At 53.1% G+C, this 16,275-nt stretch overlaps 5 protein-coding genes across 5 annotated transcripts; 1 reads left to right on the top strand and 4 right to left on the bottom strand.

Moving 5' to 3' along the window:
• Nucleotides 1-170: 170 nt before the first annotated feature.
• On the bottom strand, nt 171-1,497 carry COL26b_009974 (uncharacterized protein; the record flags this gene model as incomplete). Its single annotated transcript, XM_053182688.1, has 2 exons — nt 171-1,144; nt 1,290-1,497. The coding sequence occupies 2 exons, from the start codon at nt 1,495-1,497 to the stop codon at nt 171-173; spliced, it is 1,182 nt and encodes a 393-aa protein (XP_053033322.1).
• A 2,178-nt stretch (nt 1,498-3,675) lies between these two features.
• Nucleotides 3,676-6,578, bottom strand: COL26b_009973 (uncharacterized protein; the record flags this gene model as incomplete). Its single annotated transcript, XM_053182687.1, has 5 exons — nt 3,676-4,077; nt 4,139-4,293; nt 4,563-5,259; nt 5,316-6,333; nt 6,382-6,578. 5 exons carry the CDS (start codon nt 6,576-6,578, stop codon nt 3,676-3,678), a joined length of 2,469 nt encoding a protein of 822 aa, XP_053033321.1.
• A 779-nt stretch (nt 6,579-7,357) lies between these two features.
• On the bottom strand, nt 7,358-8,159 carry COL26b_009972 (uncharacterized protein; the record flags this gene model as incomplete). The annotated part of the gene is made up of 3 exons (XM_053182686.1): nt 7,358-7,617; nt 7,674-7,956; nt 8,040-8,159. 3 exons carry the CDS (start codon nt 8,157-8,159, stop codon nt 7,358-7,360), a joined length of 663 nt encoding a protein of 220 aa, XP_053033320.1.
• Nucleotides 8,160-9,698: 1,539 nt separating this feature from the next.
• COL26b_009971 (uncharacterized protein) lies at nt 9,699-14,437 on the top strand (the record flags this gene model as incomplete). The annotated part of the gene is made up of 7 exons (XM_053182685.1): nt 9,699-10,443; nt 10,505-10,944; nt 11,008-11,509; nt 11,565-13,183; nt 13,243-13,571; nt 13,640-14,101; nt 14,131-14,437. 7 exons carry the CDS (start codon nt 9,699-9,701, stop codon nt 14,435-14,437), a joined length of 4,404 nt encoding a protein of 1,467 aa, XP_053033319.1.
• A 256-nt stretch (nt 14,438-14,693) lies between these two features.
• On the bottom strand, nt 14,694-15,761 carry COL26b_009970 (uncharacterized protein; the record flags this gene model as incomplete). Its single annotated transcript, XM_053182684.1, has 1 exon — nt 14,694-15,761. The coding sequence occupies one exon, from the start codon at nt 15,759-15,761 to the stop codon at nt 14,694-14,696; it is 1,068 nt and encodes a 355-aa protein (XP_053033318.1).
• Nucleotides 15,762-16,275: the final 514 nt, after the last annotated feature.

Below are 16,275 nucleotides of genomic sequence, written 5' to 3'. Positions count from 1 at the left end.
CACATGCCCGATCTTCGGCGGCCCTGTACACCCATGCATGGTTCTGGTTGGACACGCTAACACACAGGTTTTTACGGCTTCAAGGTAAATAGGGCGAATTGGAATGCTTATTCACAGCTGAGTCTCGGTGTGATTCTAGTTCTAAAGATATAATTCACGGAAATTCGAGACTATGGCGCCGACGTCTGTGACGACTTCTTCGGCTTCGGCTTGATAAAACAAGCAGCAACGATCATACACCCAGCAACACCAGTAAAGAAAGCCCACATGATATGCAAAGCAGCGACGTAATCTTCCTTCCCCGTGCCTTCCGTCTGCACAGATGTTTCCTCCGAGTGAAGCGCCGTCAACCCTCCTCCTCCCAAGTTCCGCTGCAGCAGCACCGTCCCAATGACCACTGACATAGACGAGAAGAGCGACCTGAAGAACGTGAAGGCAGACATGGCAGCTGCCATATCCTTCTGATGGGTGTGAGTTTGGATGGCAATCATCGGGCTTTGGAAGAGCACACCCGCGCCGATGCCGGTGATGATCTGGAAGCAAACAATTTTGGCCCAGTCCGGGGTCGTACCGAAGGTGATGAAGAGTCCATTTCCGAGCGTCATCAGCGTGGCGCCGAGGAAAATGGGGACGACGTAGTTACCTGTCTTACGCGTGAAGAGGCCACCGAGCATCGTCATGACGGTGAGCGGGATCAGGAGCGGAAAGAGCGAGACTCCGGCGATGATTGGGGGGAAACCGAGGACGACTTGGAAGTACAGCGGGAGGAAGTAGTCGTAGGAGATGAAGACGAAGCTGTGGATGCACGAAAACGTAAAAGCCGCAACATTGGTGATCTTTTGGAAGATGCGGAACGGGATAATTGGGCTCGAGGCAAAGCGGGCTTCCCAGACCATGAAGAGGGCGAGAATCACCACGCCGAAGAGGATAAGGCAGATTACCTGCGCCGAGTCCCATGGCAGCAGCCCGCCCGCGCCTGTCTCGAGGCCGTAGAGAAAGCAAATTGTCCCACCGATGATGAGAGCGAAGCCAGTCCAGTCGAGTTCGCGGAGTCCGGTCATGAAAGGTTCTTTCGGAGTTTCGACTTTGAGGACGAAGAAGAGGACGATGAGAGCGATTCCATCGAAGGGAAGATTGATGTAGACTATTGGCTGTTAGCAACACGGCGCAAAAAGCAGATAAAATCAGGAAATACTCACAACACCATCTCCAACCAATGGTCTGAGTGAATACTCCCCCAAGCACTGGCCCGACGGCGCTCGCGATGCCATACACAATGCCTGTCATACCATAGTACTTAGCCCTCTCCTCGAGCTTGAACAAATCTCCAATCACAATCGTGACAAGCACCAACGAGCCTCCACCACCCAAGCCTTGAATCGTCCTCCCGGCAATCAAGACGGAGATCGAGCCAGCCAGCGCCGCAACAAGACTTCCTGCCATGAACGTCGCCGCCGCGGCCATGATGGTCCCCTTCCGCCCGAAAATGTCTGACATCTTGGCCCATACTGGAGTAGATGCCGTGCTGGAGAGCGTGTACGAGCTACCCACCCAGGCATATTGCGCGGCCGAGGCATGCAGTGTAGATGCGATTGTCGGAAGGGCTGTGGCGATGATCGTAATGTCAAGAGCCGAGAGCAGAAGTGTTAGGCAAAGGGCGAGCATGACTGCCTTGCGGCGCCATGGTGGCAGTGGCGGGGGGACGTAGGATGCCGTTGTCGTAGCGGGTGCCAGGGGTGGAAGAGGTCCCTCATCATTTTCAATTGCGGTCTGCGACGGTGACTCGGCTCGTTGGTGTTTTTCATCGAGTTGATCCACGGGTGGAGCGGTCGTGCTCTCCATTGCCACCGAGAGGTAAAGGTGAGAGCGAAAGCACGAGAACGAAAGTCTTCACTCGAGATCAAAGTTAGCTGGCGATTAGAGAAAATTCTTTCACGACGCGTGCGAGATCCTAGAAGGAAAACTGATCATTATCGCGTCTGGCTCAATGATTGACGAGAATTCGGTGTGGGCACCCCGGTTCATTCGGTTCGGTTCGGATCTGCTACCGAGCCCCGGGTACGCGTGTCTTCACAAGCTGTGCTGAGCCGCCGGAAGTCGTTTGTAGGATATTGAGCCGATTGCGATAGGTCACCTGCGGGCTTGAATATCTTCAAAACCGGAAATTATCAGATAGCTAATTGAACAAAAAGCCACAGCAGAAGCCCTGTACTCAAGGGACGTCTTCTTTTTCAGCACACATGCAAATAAGACTCTCACTCGACTCCCCCACAATGCTCTGGTGTAGAGCCTTACTCCTCAACTTCCTCCCTGCGCCGCTTGTTTGGCCGTTCAGTCGCTGTGAAATCGATAAGCTTTACTTCCTTCGATCGCTGAATGACGGCCTTAATACGCTCCGCAGCAGCTCTCGCCACTGCTGGTGGCTGTGCGAGGGTGACTCGGTCATATTGGTTTTCGTTGGAGCCGTAGAACACGAAGTCATCCGAAAAGCCTTGAATCCGTGCAAACTCACGAATTGTGAGAGAGTCGTTGCGAACTTCGTCAACAGTTAGTTGATTGAACTTCTCGTCATTATCAATACAAGGGTACGTACTTGGATGAACAAGATCGTGACTGCTATATGTTTCGAAATTGATTTCATTCGACCTCAGATTGACCACCTGCGCCCTCTCTTCTGAAATGTTGTAGCCGGTGTTGTGGTTGTAACATTGTGCGCCGGCAGGTTTTAAACTGTCCGGAGGGGCAGAGCACACGTATCCAGTTCCTGATCGTGGATTGAGGAAAGAAAGATCAGCGATGACATCGGGGATAATCGGAGCTTTGAGTCCTCTGACAGGGGGGCGAAGCTGATGCTCTTGATATGTGGGCACAGATGCTAGTCCATGGTATGATGAAGCGATGATCGTGAGCAGTCTGCGACTTTGAAGGATACCGAATTTTCCCAACCGACGATGCATTAATCTGGACTGCATTGTCACTTTCCAGAAAGTGGACGATACTCTTGCCTAATCGATCGACAGCCAAACTGTGGAGCATTGCGGGGGGCAAGTGCATAACCGTGAAGTCAGGAGATCGAGTGTCCAAGGCGTGCTCTGCCATTTCGAGCGGATGTAAAATGTACTTCACCGAAGGCATCACCTGATTTCCTTCAGTCAACGCAAAGTTCGCATTGATGCCGGCTGCTAGCACGGTCGTAGGCGAGCTGCCAGACGGCTATACTGGCTCATGTAGCCTGCCTTTATTAATATCGTCTAGAACGTCAGTGAAACAGCCGTCAAATACGCGGCCTTTTTGATGTCGAATCTTCTGCTGTCAGCAAGACTCTCCCATGAGCGTTTGAAGTCTTCGATCTGATTCGTACCTTCCACGTTACATCACGGTCCTCGTCGAATTGAAAAGCGGCAAAGGGTTGATATCCGGCAGAGCAGAATCCTTCCATTGGGCCAAGAACCTTGGGAGTAAGATCAACAACCCAGACCCAGCCTGGGGGTGCATCAGGGAATCCAGCCTTCTTCCGTCGATCCTGCCGGGCTAGAAGATGCGGTGAGACCGGGGCTAATGTGAGAAACTCGCCTCGAACAGATCGGCTAAACCGGCAGAAGAACTTGTCTTTGTGAAGATTCTCTAGATATAGATGTTAGAGGAGATACAGTAATGCAAAATGAGGAGCAACGTCTAACCGGGGTGTTTAGCGCAATGCATGATGTCGAAATCGGGTCCCATGTGTCCCACCAAGTCAATGTCGTTGATCGCAACAACCTCATTATCAGAAAAGGTCCCCATTGTCTTGGTCGCTGTGCAGTGCAAAAGCAATTCTCTGTTTTCGTTCTTATCGTAGTCATCCCATGACGTTTTTGAATCCCACAAAAGGCTTGTCTGATCGTAAAAGGAGTATTTCGTGATGATGAGGTGCGGGGTATTCACACAGCGGACACTGCCGGGCGAGATGTCATGCACCAGCGCAATGTATGTTCCAAAGTTCCCGGAAGTGTCTTTGATCCTTACGTATTGGTCTTTCTCAAAATTGAAGTTGAGCCGCCGGCTGTCGAACTTGGTATCGACGAAGTTGTCTGTAGCCTGCATTTGGTGTTAGCTTCCTACAACCTGAATCATGATAGATCTCAATCTTATCACTTACATCGCACTTGCAGGCATTGCGCGTCGCAAACATTTGAGAGATCTTGATGGGAAGATCTTCGGCATGCCACTTGCTCCACGTCTGCTGATCTTCGATCCACTCCTCGCAGCCAGCCGTTGATTCAACAGGCTCTGCGTCGGCACTACCGTCGACCTCTATAGATTGTCCGGTTTCGCCATCGTGTTCTGGCCAGTCTTGAGGCGCAACTGAAGCTGGCGCGACTCCAAAAAAAGCTCCCACATGGTATCGAGCAACCATTGGGAAATACCATGACTGTGGGTCAAGGTCTCCGAAGGTGGCAGAGCACGCAGACAGTGGAACCTTCAGCGTGGGGCAGCGGCATCGACATTCCATAGAGTACGCGCCTGGCTTGGCTTGTTGTCATGGTCAATATTTAATCAGAGGTTTCGGGGACATAACGTACCCCAGCTATCCAGCACGAGCGTATGCTTCTGACACCAGCACGAAGCATCTCGGTGAAGGCGGACGTAGAAGTTAATATCATCTCCATGATGCTTCGCAACGATACCTGGATCGTTGCATGTCCATTCAACCCGAAGCTGGCCAGCTAGCGAACCAGCGCTGACTTTTATGTCTCTTGGGGTCTGGCGAAAGAGGCGTCTTGCTGTTGATCTAAGCTTGGCGATTCTCAATGCATCGTGATTCGTTGCACCCATGACCGTCCTGAGAACGATGTCAAAGAGGTCCTCCACAACGTGATCACAAGCAAACACAGCTGTCTCCTTCCGTCGGGCTTGGCTTATGTCGGAAATGTCGCAAGCAGCGTCCTGATGTGCTGTATCAAAACGCAGCCACTTCTCATGGATGAATAGACGTGAGCTGGAGACATCTTGACGCACGTCGATGCTAGTGTGATCACTTTTCACGTACACAATACGACATATCTTGAGCCGGTGCTCCAGAAGCATGGCTGCCCGAAGCATTCGGTCGACCGAGATAGCAAACAGATCATCTGGTATGGTGATTGCCTCAGACGACAAGAACTTGTGATCGATGTGCTCTTCGGGGGTGCGTGCAAGTTTGAATTTTCTCAACATCTTCCAAAGCTCTCTCGGAATAATGCTTGCCTTCTTCTGCAGGTCGTTGTTGATAAGATGAGCCTACTCGCGCTCATTAGCTGCCAGAAAATACAAGATGGCATGAAAGAAAGACCAACCTGATGTGCTACATCTAACTGAGAATCTGGGTCATTGGCGTAAAAGAAGCAGTTTGGTGCGTCCTTGAGAAGATATTGCCAGAGATGTTCAGCCATCTTCTTCGACACCACAGTGTCCGTAAAAGCAACATCTGGGCTGCGAGCGACATCGAACAACCTGACGTATTCCTTGGTCAACTCTGGCCGCTCAATCACAGCCATTTCCCAGATGCTGGCGACAATCCTGGCTTCCTCCATCTGATTCATCATACGCTCTCGATCACGATTGATGCGTCCCTTGGCAAAGTCGTAACCATAAGAATAAGTAGCGCTACCGGGTCCTTGTCCAGAAACACGGAGACCCTTCAGGTAAATGCGGCCTGCGAATGGGGGACCTATGAGTAAGTCACCATGCTCAGTTCGAATGATCTCCTCTGGAGATGGACAGTGAAGGTCGATTGCGACCGAACTCCAATCCCAGAACTGTTGGTCTTTGATGCTTTCATAACCCTTTGGAGTCGAAATCCTGACAATGACGTCTCGGTGAACATAGGAGGTAAGGTTTGTTCTGGCTCGTCCATTGCTAATCTCGGACAAGAGGGAATCGCGGTGTTTCTTGATTGTTGACGTCGCAGGCTTCGTAATTTGACAGGAAAATTTGTCCTTGTTGGCGCCTCGGAACCCAAAATTCCAGTAGCCAGAAGACGATTCGATGTGAACTACGCGGTTGTTGCGTGTCATCACTAGAGCGGCGACTTTGAACCCCTCGCCATGGGTCCCGGCAGTCTTGGAGTCATCTCGCTTGGTGGTCCCTCCGAGGCTCAGGTGGCGCGGGTCCAGCGCAGCGTTGAAGTTGGCGAGCTCCAAAGTACCGGTCTGTTTGATGAACTTGATGTAGCCAAGGAGCTCCTTTTGAGACTGATCTGCTCCTGTCTGTATGGTGCGATGGATGGTAATCTGGATGTCTGAGTCTGTCGTGTTCTTCTCCAGGATGAAAGGTCTGGGATTGAGATTGAATGTCTGAATGATGGAATCCTTCCTGCACTTGTTTCAGCAAAAGCACCTGACGGCAAGTAACCGGACTCACCAATTCTGGTACCATTCCCGAAATGCATCACCTTCAGTCCAGAACGGGACGTAATCCTGGCTCAATCCAAGCATGTGAGTACCCGGCGCAACATTGTTGTGATCATCGCCCTTGTTGCTCTCAACTCCGTACTCCGATCCGTCGGAGTCGGACGAGTCGGAGTCGTCCTTGACTCGCTGACGCTTGGAGGGCGGCATTAACTGCGAGGGCCCAGCCGAGACTGGGGATCGGAAGCAAGATTGAAGAGTCTGAAAAACTCCAAGAGCTTCCGCAATTGAGATGAGACGCAGTGGGAAAGAGTTGCGAAAAAAACGAGTTGCGGCGAAATTGGCGAGAGCAGTGACGGGGCGGAAGAAAGTGGATGGGGAGTTAAAAAGATGAAGTCGCGACCGAGCGTTGTGGAAACCTGAACGCGAGTGGGTGACTCCCGCGACTTTTGGTTTTGAGGGAAGGAACAGGTTTCGCAAATTGGACGCTCCTTCCCGGAATAATGATGTGGTTTTCTTTCCGTACAAGGGAAGCCACGCCCTCTTTCCTCCAGTTCAGTCCTTCCTTCTCCAATCGAACCTGAGCGGGAAAAAGGAAAGCTAACGGAAAGACTCAAAGACCCCAACAAGAACACAAAGCAAGCTGGTAGAGAAGATTGTCAATTTAAATTTTGAGTGATACCAACAAAAAGCGAAGACTTATGTCCGGAATCAAACACTATCAAGTTGAAGAAAGTATTTTATGGCATTTTAGATGCAGAGAGCAGACAGACAGCCCAGGCTTGTGACTCTGTGGCCTGGTGAGATCACTCCATACCCACAGCCTGTTCAGACTGTCTTTTCGGCAGAAGGAAATCCAGATATAGCCTGTGTAGCATTCCCAGTTTTGTTGGTTCGATCGAATCCCAAGTACCCACAGCAAAGGTGTCTTCACAATGCCCGCCAGGATCTAACAATGGACGCCCGTCGCCAATCTTGCCATCTTAGATCTACACAGCATCAGAGCCCAAGTTCCAGCCCTCCATCTTGTCAGTGTCCCAATCAACACTTCCAAGACTACCAATTTGCTTGTTGGATTCTGTCTCTCGTTCAGCACACTGAGACATGTAGACCACTCCAGAATCAACGATCGCTGGTGGGATCAGCGCTTGAATCTTCTCTTCGTGTCCCAATACCTTGGAGAAGAGGACCGTATTTTCCTCCGTGAAAGAGGAGTCCAGACTTGTCAAGAAGCGCTTTCGGTTGGCCTCTTTAGGCAGTGTATTAGCGACGGAACGTATGACAAACAGCAGTGGAGGCACTCACTCCATCTCGGGGTCCACAGGTTGAGGGGTTTGCACTTGTCCGGGTTCTTCTCCTTGTCTTCCGGGAACTCATAGAATTTGGGAATCCAAGCCTTCTTCAGTCCGCTCCAGGTATCGGCGTCCATAGTCACGACACAGTCCCAGGGTATTCCCTTGGAAGGATCGTACTCTGGGAAGTCCTGGAATGCTGGGGATATGTAGGTACCGGTTCCCAGCTGCCTACCCGAGGTTCCGAGCGACTGTACAGCCTTTCCATCATTGGCGTTGATGGCGTCAGCTTCAGCCTGTTTTGAATGTGTCAGTTGAAAAGCCAAGGACGTTGCCCACTTCGAACAAGGGGAGACCAGCAAGATGTAACAACAAGTACCTTGGAGATAATTCGATATCCAATATGGCTTCTTGCCCCGGCACGTTTGTGCAAAGAGACACCTTCGAACGGGACAGCCGCGACGGCCGCTGCAAGAGCGAGGACAGCCCAGAACTTCATGCTGAAATTATTGGCGAGAAATGAATGACTACAGTTAGCTTGTAATGAATGTCGAAGGGCCGACTGCCATGGCAGATGGGAAAGAGTGGGAAGGAGGCGAAACTACACCAGCGAGATATCCCGACCCAAGTAATAAGGTAGTCGGGCGGTATCAGAGGGAGAAATCAGGCTACAAGCCTCGGTCATTGTGCAGTAGCAACCAAGGTGGAAACCTCAGCAATAAAAGTCAGCGGGCTAGGTTCTGCAGCGCGGGGACTTGGCACGCAGACTATTAGCGGACGCTATCATCAGTTAGTTACTCGGGATATCCGATCACAGTCCGATATCCAGTTCAAGGGCTAAAATCTGACTTGTCTGACTTCATGGCTTCACGATGTGCGTGAAATATTGGCACGAGAGGTCAGTTGGTTCAGATGCCAGCAAGGGTGTACGCGTCGATATTGTAACTCAAGTGCGTGCCAACCAATGGTATTTCACTCAGAGCAGAGCGATTCCAGAATGGGGTGTACGAGTCGCACCATTACTCGGCCAGGATTCAGATCCATGGCGTTCTCCCTGCGTCCCTGGGAAATGAAGTTGCTTTAGGCAGAGAATTGTCCGGAGCGTAGCCGCAAACGTGCAGAACAGGGGTCGGCCCGTCCTCGATGAATTCTAGGCACCGATTAGCAGGGGTAGCGAACTGCTCCATCTCTTCGTAGGGCCAGGCCAGGCGGTGGTGACTGGCATCGCATCACCTCCACAATTGACGACTGAGTAACTCACTAGCACAACCGCGATTTTCTCACCCTTGCGGAATGTTTCTGCTAAGGACTAGACGGACCAAACGATGTCGTTCGTACAAGACGATCGGCAGCCAAGACTTCTAGACCTAGCGTCGGATAGCCCACGCCTGAAGCAGATTCACGCCCGAAAACACAAGGAAATAAGATGTTACTTTTGGTGGGACGGGACGAACAAGACGGCAAAAACACATAAGCATATCTGTGAGACTTAGGCGCAGCGGAGTCGGGAACCAGCGTCAACCCATGTCTAGCGCGGTAGTTCGCCGACCAGGATTATGGCAGTTGACGAGGCACTTGAACTGCCTCGGAGGTATTCGCCAGCCTGCCTTTTCTGTGGTCTGAGCAGACCGTCTTGATAAGTATTCTATCACGGCTCGAACACGATCCCTCCTGTGGCTCTTGTCCTCGGCACCACGTTCCTTCCAGTCTGTTGCTGCATTCCCTTTACTGTCATCCATGTTCCTTACCCATATCAACAATGAGATTCGTACCACGGTCTATTACGGCCGGGTTGGTGGCCATCACCCTCTTGCTGTCCCATCCAGCCACGGCAATTGAGAATGGCTCTGAGAAGCTCGCCTCTTACTTGGCAGCATATCCACTTGCAACCACTTCAGCTGCTCCAGCAGCCATCAGCAACAACACGCTCGCTCCAGAACTCGTTGATTTGGTTCTGAGTCGCTGTCCCGCCGGGTGCAATGAGTCCGGCTTGAACTCGGGCAATTGGACTCTGTATCCCAGACTCGGACGATTGTCAATGTGCAACGAGACTATGCTTCTCGATTTCAACCCCTCCAACTCTTTACGCAAGGACGAGACTGTTCGCGCTTGTACAGCCAGCTTCGCAGTGGGCGCAAGCAACGTCACCAGCAACAACACCACTCAAGGCCCGTCATGTCTGCCGAAATGCAGCGTGACCAAGGTCCAAGAGTCACTGCAGCTGGCTTTCAACGTGACCAAAACACCGGCAGAGTTGAAGGACTTTGAAGCCGCGTCAGAACAGCTCGCCGCCTCTTTGTCTCAACGGGAGTCGAACAGCACCGACATCGTCTCCTTCGCATACTCCAACACGGTTGCTCTTGGTCTCTTCGCGGGATCCGGGGTCCGCGATATCCCCTCCTCCGTGCTGCGGCAGCTCATCACCAAGATCAAGGCCGCTGGTTTCTCTGACAGTGTCGTTGCACAATTATGTGCCAAGGACGGCCGCAGCTCCCGATACAGCCTTGGCATTGCTGTGAGCGGAGACCGCGATCTGAAGTTTGTACAGGATGCCGTGGCCACATGGGCATCCGGCGAGTGCATCACCTCTTTTGACAATGTGGAAGACTGGCAAGACATTACGTTGCAGGTTCCAAGTATTTCCAACAACAGCACTGCAAGCTTTGGCAACAGCACCCGTGCCAACAGCACCGCCGGTACCGCCTCATCGGTGTCTAGCAGGTCGAACATGCTTCAGCGACGAGCTGAATGTTCAACTGTTCAGGTCGTGTCCGGGGATAGCTGTGAGTATTTCACAAGGTAGACTCTCCGCCATTTCACAGACGACTAATTCATGTTATTTAGGCGCAAGCTTGGCGGCGGAGTGTGGCATTTCCGCGAGCGACTTCACCACTTATAACCCGGATTCGACACTCTGCTCGACTTTGCAAGTGGGACAACACGTCTGCTGCTCCGCCGGAGATCTTCCCGACTTCCGCCCGCAGCCCAACTCAGATGGGACTTGTTTTTCTTACTACGTCGTGCCTGGCGACAGCTGCTCTTCCTTGGGAGCAGCCAATAGTCTGACCAATGACGAGATTGAGAGCTTCAACACCCAGACTTGGGGCTGGCAGGGGTGCTCGAATGTGCAAGCTTACCAGTACATCTGCCTTAGTTCTGGCGCACCTCCGATGCCAGCTCCCATTGCCAACGCTGTGTGTGGTCCGCAGAAGCCTGGAACCACCCAGCCAGGAGCAGGTGTCGATCTCGCCAGCCTGAACCCTTGTCCCCTCAATGCCTGCTGTGTACGTATCATACCTCCATTTTCATCAACTCTTCACGGCAGCTAATCTGTTTCCCTCCTTCAGAACAAGCACGGTCAATGTGGTATCAACAAGGACTTCTGCACCATTTCTCAGTCAGAGACCGGCGCACCTGGGACATCGGCCGAGGGCGAGAATGGCTGCATTTCCAACTGTGGAACTGAAATCGTCGTCGGATCAGCTCCGGGCGAGCCCATCAGCATCGGCTATTTTGAAGCCTACAACTTGGACCGCCCGTGCTTGAACATGAAGATCACCGCGATGGATGTGACTCCGTACACGCACATCCACTTGGCATTCGGCGTCGTCACGACTGGGACATATGCCATCGACGTTAGCCACATCCAGGAGCAGTGGGAGTTGTTCCAGCAAATGTCTGGCTTCAAGAAGATTCTTTCTCTCGGTGGCTGGGCTTTCTCGGCTGAGCCGGCGACGTATTTCATTTTCCGAGATGCCGTCAACCCCGCGAACCAGGACACATTTGTCGCCAACATCGTTACGTTTGTCCAAGATAATGACCTGGATGGCATTGACATCGACTGGGAATGTGAGTCACAGATGGTTCGTCCGTCACCTAACCATGGCTAACCAAGAACTCCCAGATCCCGCCGCCCCAGACATCCCCGATATCCCAGCCGGCACGGCCGAGGATGCCGCGAACTATCTCACGTTCTTCACCAAGCTGAGGGCTGCGATGCCCTCTGATAAGTCTGTCTCCTTCTGCGCGCCCGCTTCTTTCTGGTACCTCAAGGGCTATCATATCGAGGAAATGGCAGAGCTGGCCGACTACATCGTCTACATGACATATGATCTTCATGGCCAGTGGGACTACTCTAACCAGTACGCAATCGACGGCTGCCCAGAGGGCAACTGCCTGCGTTCTCACACCAACATCACCGAGACTCTCCTTGCTCTGTCCATGATCACCAAGGCCGGTGTGCCTTCAAACAAGCTCGCAGTCGGCGTCTCGAGCTACGGCCGCTCGTTCCAAATGACAACGCCGGGCTGCACCGGCCCCATGTGCACATACACAGGCGATGGCTCCGGGGCGTATCCCGGACCATGCACCGGAACCGCAGGGTATATCGCCAACGCCGAGATCAATTCCATCTTGGCGGGAACCGGAACTTGGATGACGTCGTCTGGAGCCCTGCAGTCGATCGAGTCCTACTCCTCGTACTTTGACGAAGACAGCCAGTCGAATATTGCCGTGTACGACTCTACCCAATGGGTAGCCCACATGGACGACGACCTCAAGGCAGACCGGAAGGCTCTCTACGAAAGCCTGAACTTTGCGGGAATTATTGACTGGGCGATTGACTTGCAAGGCTTCGGAGGCGACAGCATCGATTACGGCTCGTCTTCGAACATCGTGTATCCTCCACCGAGCATCTGGGACTCCGACGATCCGTTGGTAGGCTGCGAACCTCCATGCATCGTCGTCTTCCCTCCATACCCCCTTAGTGCCACTCATACCGTCACAAGCTGGCCAGCTTTGACGACAACTCTCTTGTCTTCTGGAGCCGGCGGCGTGTACGTCGTGACAACAACGATTCCCGTCCCGTCTTTTACCATGACCGACGTCAGCCTTCAGCCCCTAACACTTCAATCGACGGATACAGCGCACTATAGTATCAACCCTGTCCAAAGCATCACTCCGTCATCTTTCGTCTACACTCTTCCTCCGAACCACGCCACTTTCCCCGTCACCACCCCGACGCCAGCCACTTCCTCCGACACGGATGTGCCTTTGGTCATCATTCCCCCGGTCACATTCTACCCGACTTCATTCCCCGTTACTATTCAGCCCCAGCCGACCTACTCCATAGACTACCCCGACCCGACTGTCCCAATCCCGCCCGTCGCTGTCACTCCCACGCCGACCTCTTCTTCCACAGGTTGCACTGGATCAGGCTGCGGAACCCGCGACTGCGGCATCTTCGGCTGCGACGGCGGCTGTGGACTATTTGGCTGCGACGGTGGATGCGGTATCTTTGGCTGCGGTGGAGGCTGTGGCGTCCTCGGTTGTGTGCCTACATGTCCTCTGTCGTCCTGCGGTGGCGTGGGTTGTCTGATTCCGGGCGGGTGCGGAAACACACAGGGCACCGACGGCGGCGACAGCAGCGAGAACTGCGAGGAGCCTGTGACCGCGTCGGCCTGCACTTATCTCGTCACCAGCTATAGCGCGTGGTACATGGAGTCGTCCACACGGACAACTGAGGTAAGTCTAAACTTTGAGTGTGTCTTGACATGAGAATAGGGAGCTAACTTTCGGAATAGACCAGCTGCGTAACGAGTACTGCTTGCAATGGCCAAGATACCGCGACAACCACGACGCCCGGTAGTCCTGAATGTTCCATGGACCCAGACATTGCCGCGGCTTTGTCTGCCGAACAAGCAGCCGATCAGACCATGATTGATGGGAAACAGATTCCGTTGGAGTTTGCTCCAACCAACCCATCTGACTACGACGGATCAACATTCACCGCTAAGCAGTTCGGTCTGACAGAGACCATAACTGTCATCGCAACCTCAACCAAGACGACCACGCCGACCACCACGGTTACCGTCGTGGTTGAGCCAACCGCGAAGGCCGACTGTGCTTACTGGTAAGTTAGAACAAACTGTTTCCGTTTTACCACCAGTGAGCATTTATCTGACTTGACTTCACCCACAGGATCACTGCGTTTGGTTGGTACACGTTTGAAGTATACAACATCGATGGCTGGAGCACCGACGGCGGCTCCCGCCTCAAGTCTGAAGAAAAGGGCTGCGGCGCCCTGACCGGCTGGGACTGGCGTGAGCGCACATCTTCCAAGTACGCGGGCGCCTACTTCAACCTGCCCTTCTTCATGAAAGACGGCTGCGTTGAGCGGGCCATCGTGTCAGCCGGCGGGCCCAAGCTGTCATGCGAGTTCACTGGCTATGACATTGGCGTTGCTTTCCTCCCAGCCAAGAAGCGGTCCACCCCGGAGATGGCGGACGACCTGCCGGAGCTGCGTCGACGACAGTACGTCAGTGACACGCCCAGCCTGCCCAGTCGGTCAACGACACAGAGCACGACGTACTCGCAAGAGCCGACTTACTCGCCTGAGCCATGGGGTCCTGGGGACACTGTCACTTTCACGACCACCATTGAGTCCGTGACTAAGTCGACTTACACAACAGAGGTAGTGCTGGCTTCCTTGGGGACGTCTTCGTCGTCGGCCTCATCGGCCTCGGTATCATTGACTTCCAGCAGTACCACGTCATCTTCGAGCTCTGCAGCCCCGTCAGCTTCGTCAAATCCCTCAGGCGACGGCCGTTGTGGTGCCGACTTTGGAGGGACAACCTGTGCTGGCTCTGGGTATGGCGGTTGCTGTTCAGAGTACGGCTACTGCGGCGATACAACGGCGCATTGCAGCACAGGCTGCCAGTCTGCATTTGGTTCATGTACCGAGTCAGGGCCAGTGGTTTCGACGGATGGCACATGTAGTTCGACCAGTGATCCCGAGGGCGCAACCTGTCTAGGGTCTGCTTTCGGCGATTGTTGCTCAGAGTGGGGTTATTGTGGAAGCACGAATGCTTACTGCGGAACGGGATGTCAGCTGGCATTTGGTTCTTGTACGGAATAACAGTTTGAAGCGTACATGGATAGTCAACGTGGGATAATATCAACATAGTACATAATATCATAAAGAAAATAAACAGTTGTTCATTTGGTATCGTCGTGTTCCTGCCTTAATCTGGTTCTATATCCTTGGTTTCAGCTCGAAGTTGAATTCTTTGGAAGACTCCGAGAGGCTCCATCTTGCAAACAGCTGTCCATTCTCCACCAAAATCTGTCGCAGCATTTCACTCCGATCCTGTTCAGAGGCAGGCCATCCGTCCTTTTTGCGCACGTATGGCTCCATGACCATCAGCGCCTCTCGAATCCACTGCTCGACCCTATTAGCGTCAATTCTTCCACCAGCAACCATCCGCTGCTTTACCTCCTCCACCTGCTGTCCCTTCTCGGCCCCGAAAGCAGCACCCATCAATCCAAGGAGAATGTGCGACCGCATCCCATAGTTCAAATCTCTCATGTCGACGCCCTCCGTCTCCTTCACCGCAACAGCCGCGAGGAAAGCAACCTCCTCCTCGCTCCCCACCTCCGGCTCCCATCCCCGGCTTCGCGCCATCTCACCCACCCCGCCATCGGGCAACCCGCACCAGGTAACCTCACTTTCGCGCGTGCCATCCAGGTCCGGCTCAAGTCGCGGCGCGTCGACGGCCTCCCATCGTTCCCGCGAGTAATGCGCTTCCCAAGCCCACACGTCGAAGGCTCCCTGCGCAACAGATATGCCGAAGTCGTTGGGGTTCCACGTCTCTTTCGACGGCTCGCGAAGAGAGTCTATCTTCATGCACTTGAGCCAGAAGCGAGCTTGAGTCTCCGAGTACGGCTGGACGCTGGGATAGTCCTCTCGCAGGCGTAAAATGGTCTTCTCGAGGGTGTCCAGGGCTATCTGTGTGACGGTCTCGGCGGGGAGGGATGGCTGTCGTCGACAGGTGCGCACAACGTTGTGCGCCCAGCGCGGAAGCTTTGTCAGGTGACCTATTCCTTTGTGGCGTGGCTGCGCGAGGGGGTCGCTCGAGTCCGGGAGATCTTGCAGGTCGGGGAGGCGGTAGAAGAGAGATGAGGTTGGCTGTGAAAGGAGAGAAGACGAGTAGTACTCTCGCCACGCATCCTCTTTAAGCAGGTCGTGATGCTCGACGTAGAATTCGTCAAACTCATCTGGCGAGGCAAATATACCCTCATCCTGATCCGAGGAGCGGTACATGGCGGCTACGAGTTGAGCGAGATAGAAGAGGTCCAGAGTGCTTGTTATTGTCAGCTCATTACTTCTCACCCAAATAGCTCCTTCTACTCAAGAATCTTACCGATTGAATTTTAGGTCTCCCTTGCCAAATGACCAGCCACGCGTGTGAAGTCGATCAACAATATCAAAAACGCCTCTGCCATCCCACACCGATTCGTCCAAGTAGATGAATGCTATTCGCAACAGTCGATCATGGCTGTCGACTGGCGTCTCGCCACTTTCGACACTGTCGCGGAATTCGTCGGCACTCATAGCTCACGATTCTCATCACGCCACACTGTATGCTTGAGGTGTGAACCTGATCGATTCTAGGCAGCGATTTAGTTACTGCGGGGGTGACAGATCATCAGTATGGCCAATAGCAGCATAATGAATGTGGGATAAAAGTTGGTTGTATTGCTTAGTGTAATCTGCTGGTCCTGCAGTAGATCTATATAAACGATTGGCGTATATCCCTTGTAAGGCAATCCTGGCC

The sequence above is a fragment of the Colletotrichum chrysophilum genome (genome assembly GCF_026319265.1).
Source record: "Colletotrichum chrysophilum strain AFK26 chromosome Unknown scaffold_102, whole genome shotgun sequence".
Classification (NCBI taxonomy): Eukaryota; Fungi; Ascomycota; class Sordariomycetes; order Glomerellales; family Glomerellaceae; genus Colletotrichum; species Colletotrichum chrysophilum.
The sequence above is the reverse complement of the archived record's forward strand: the minus strand, read 5'-3'. Positions and strand labels throughout refer to the sequence as shown.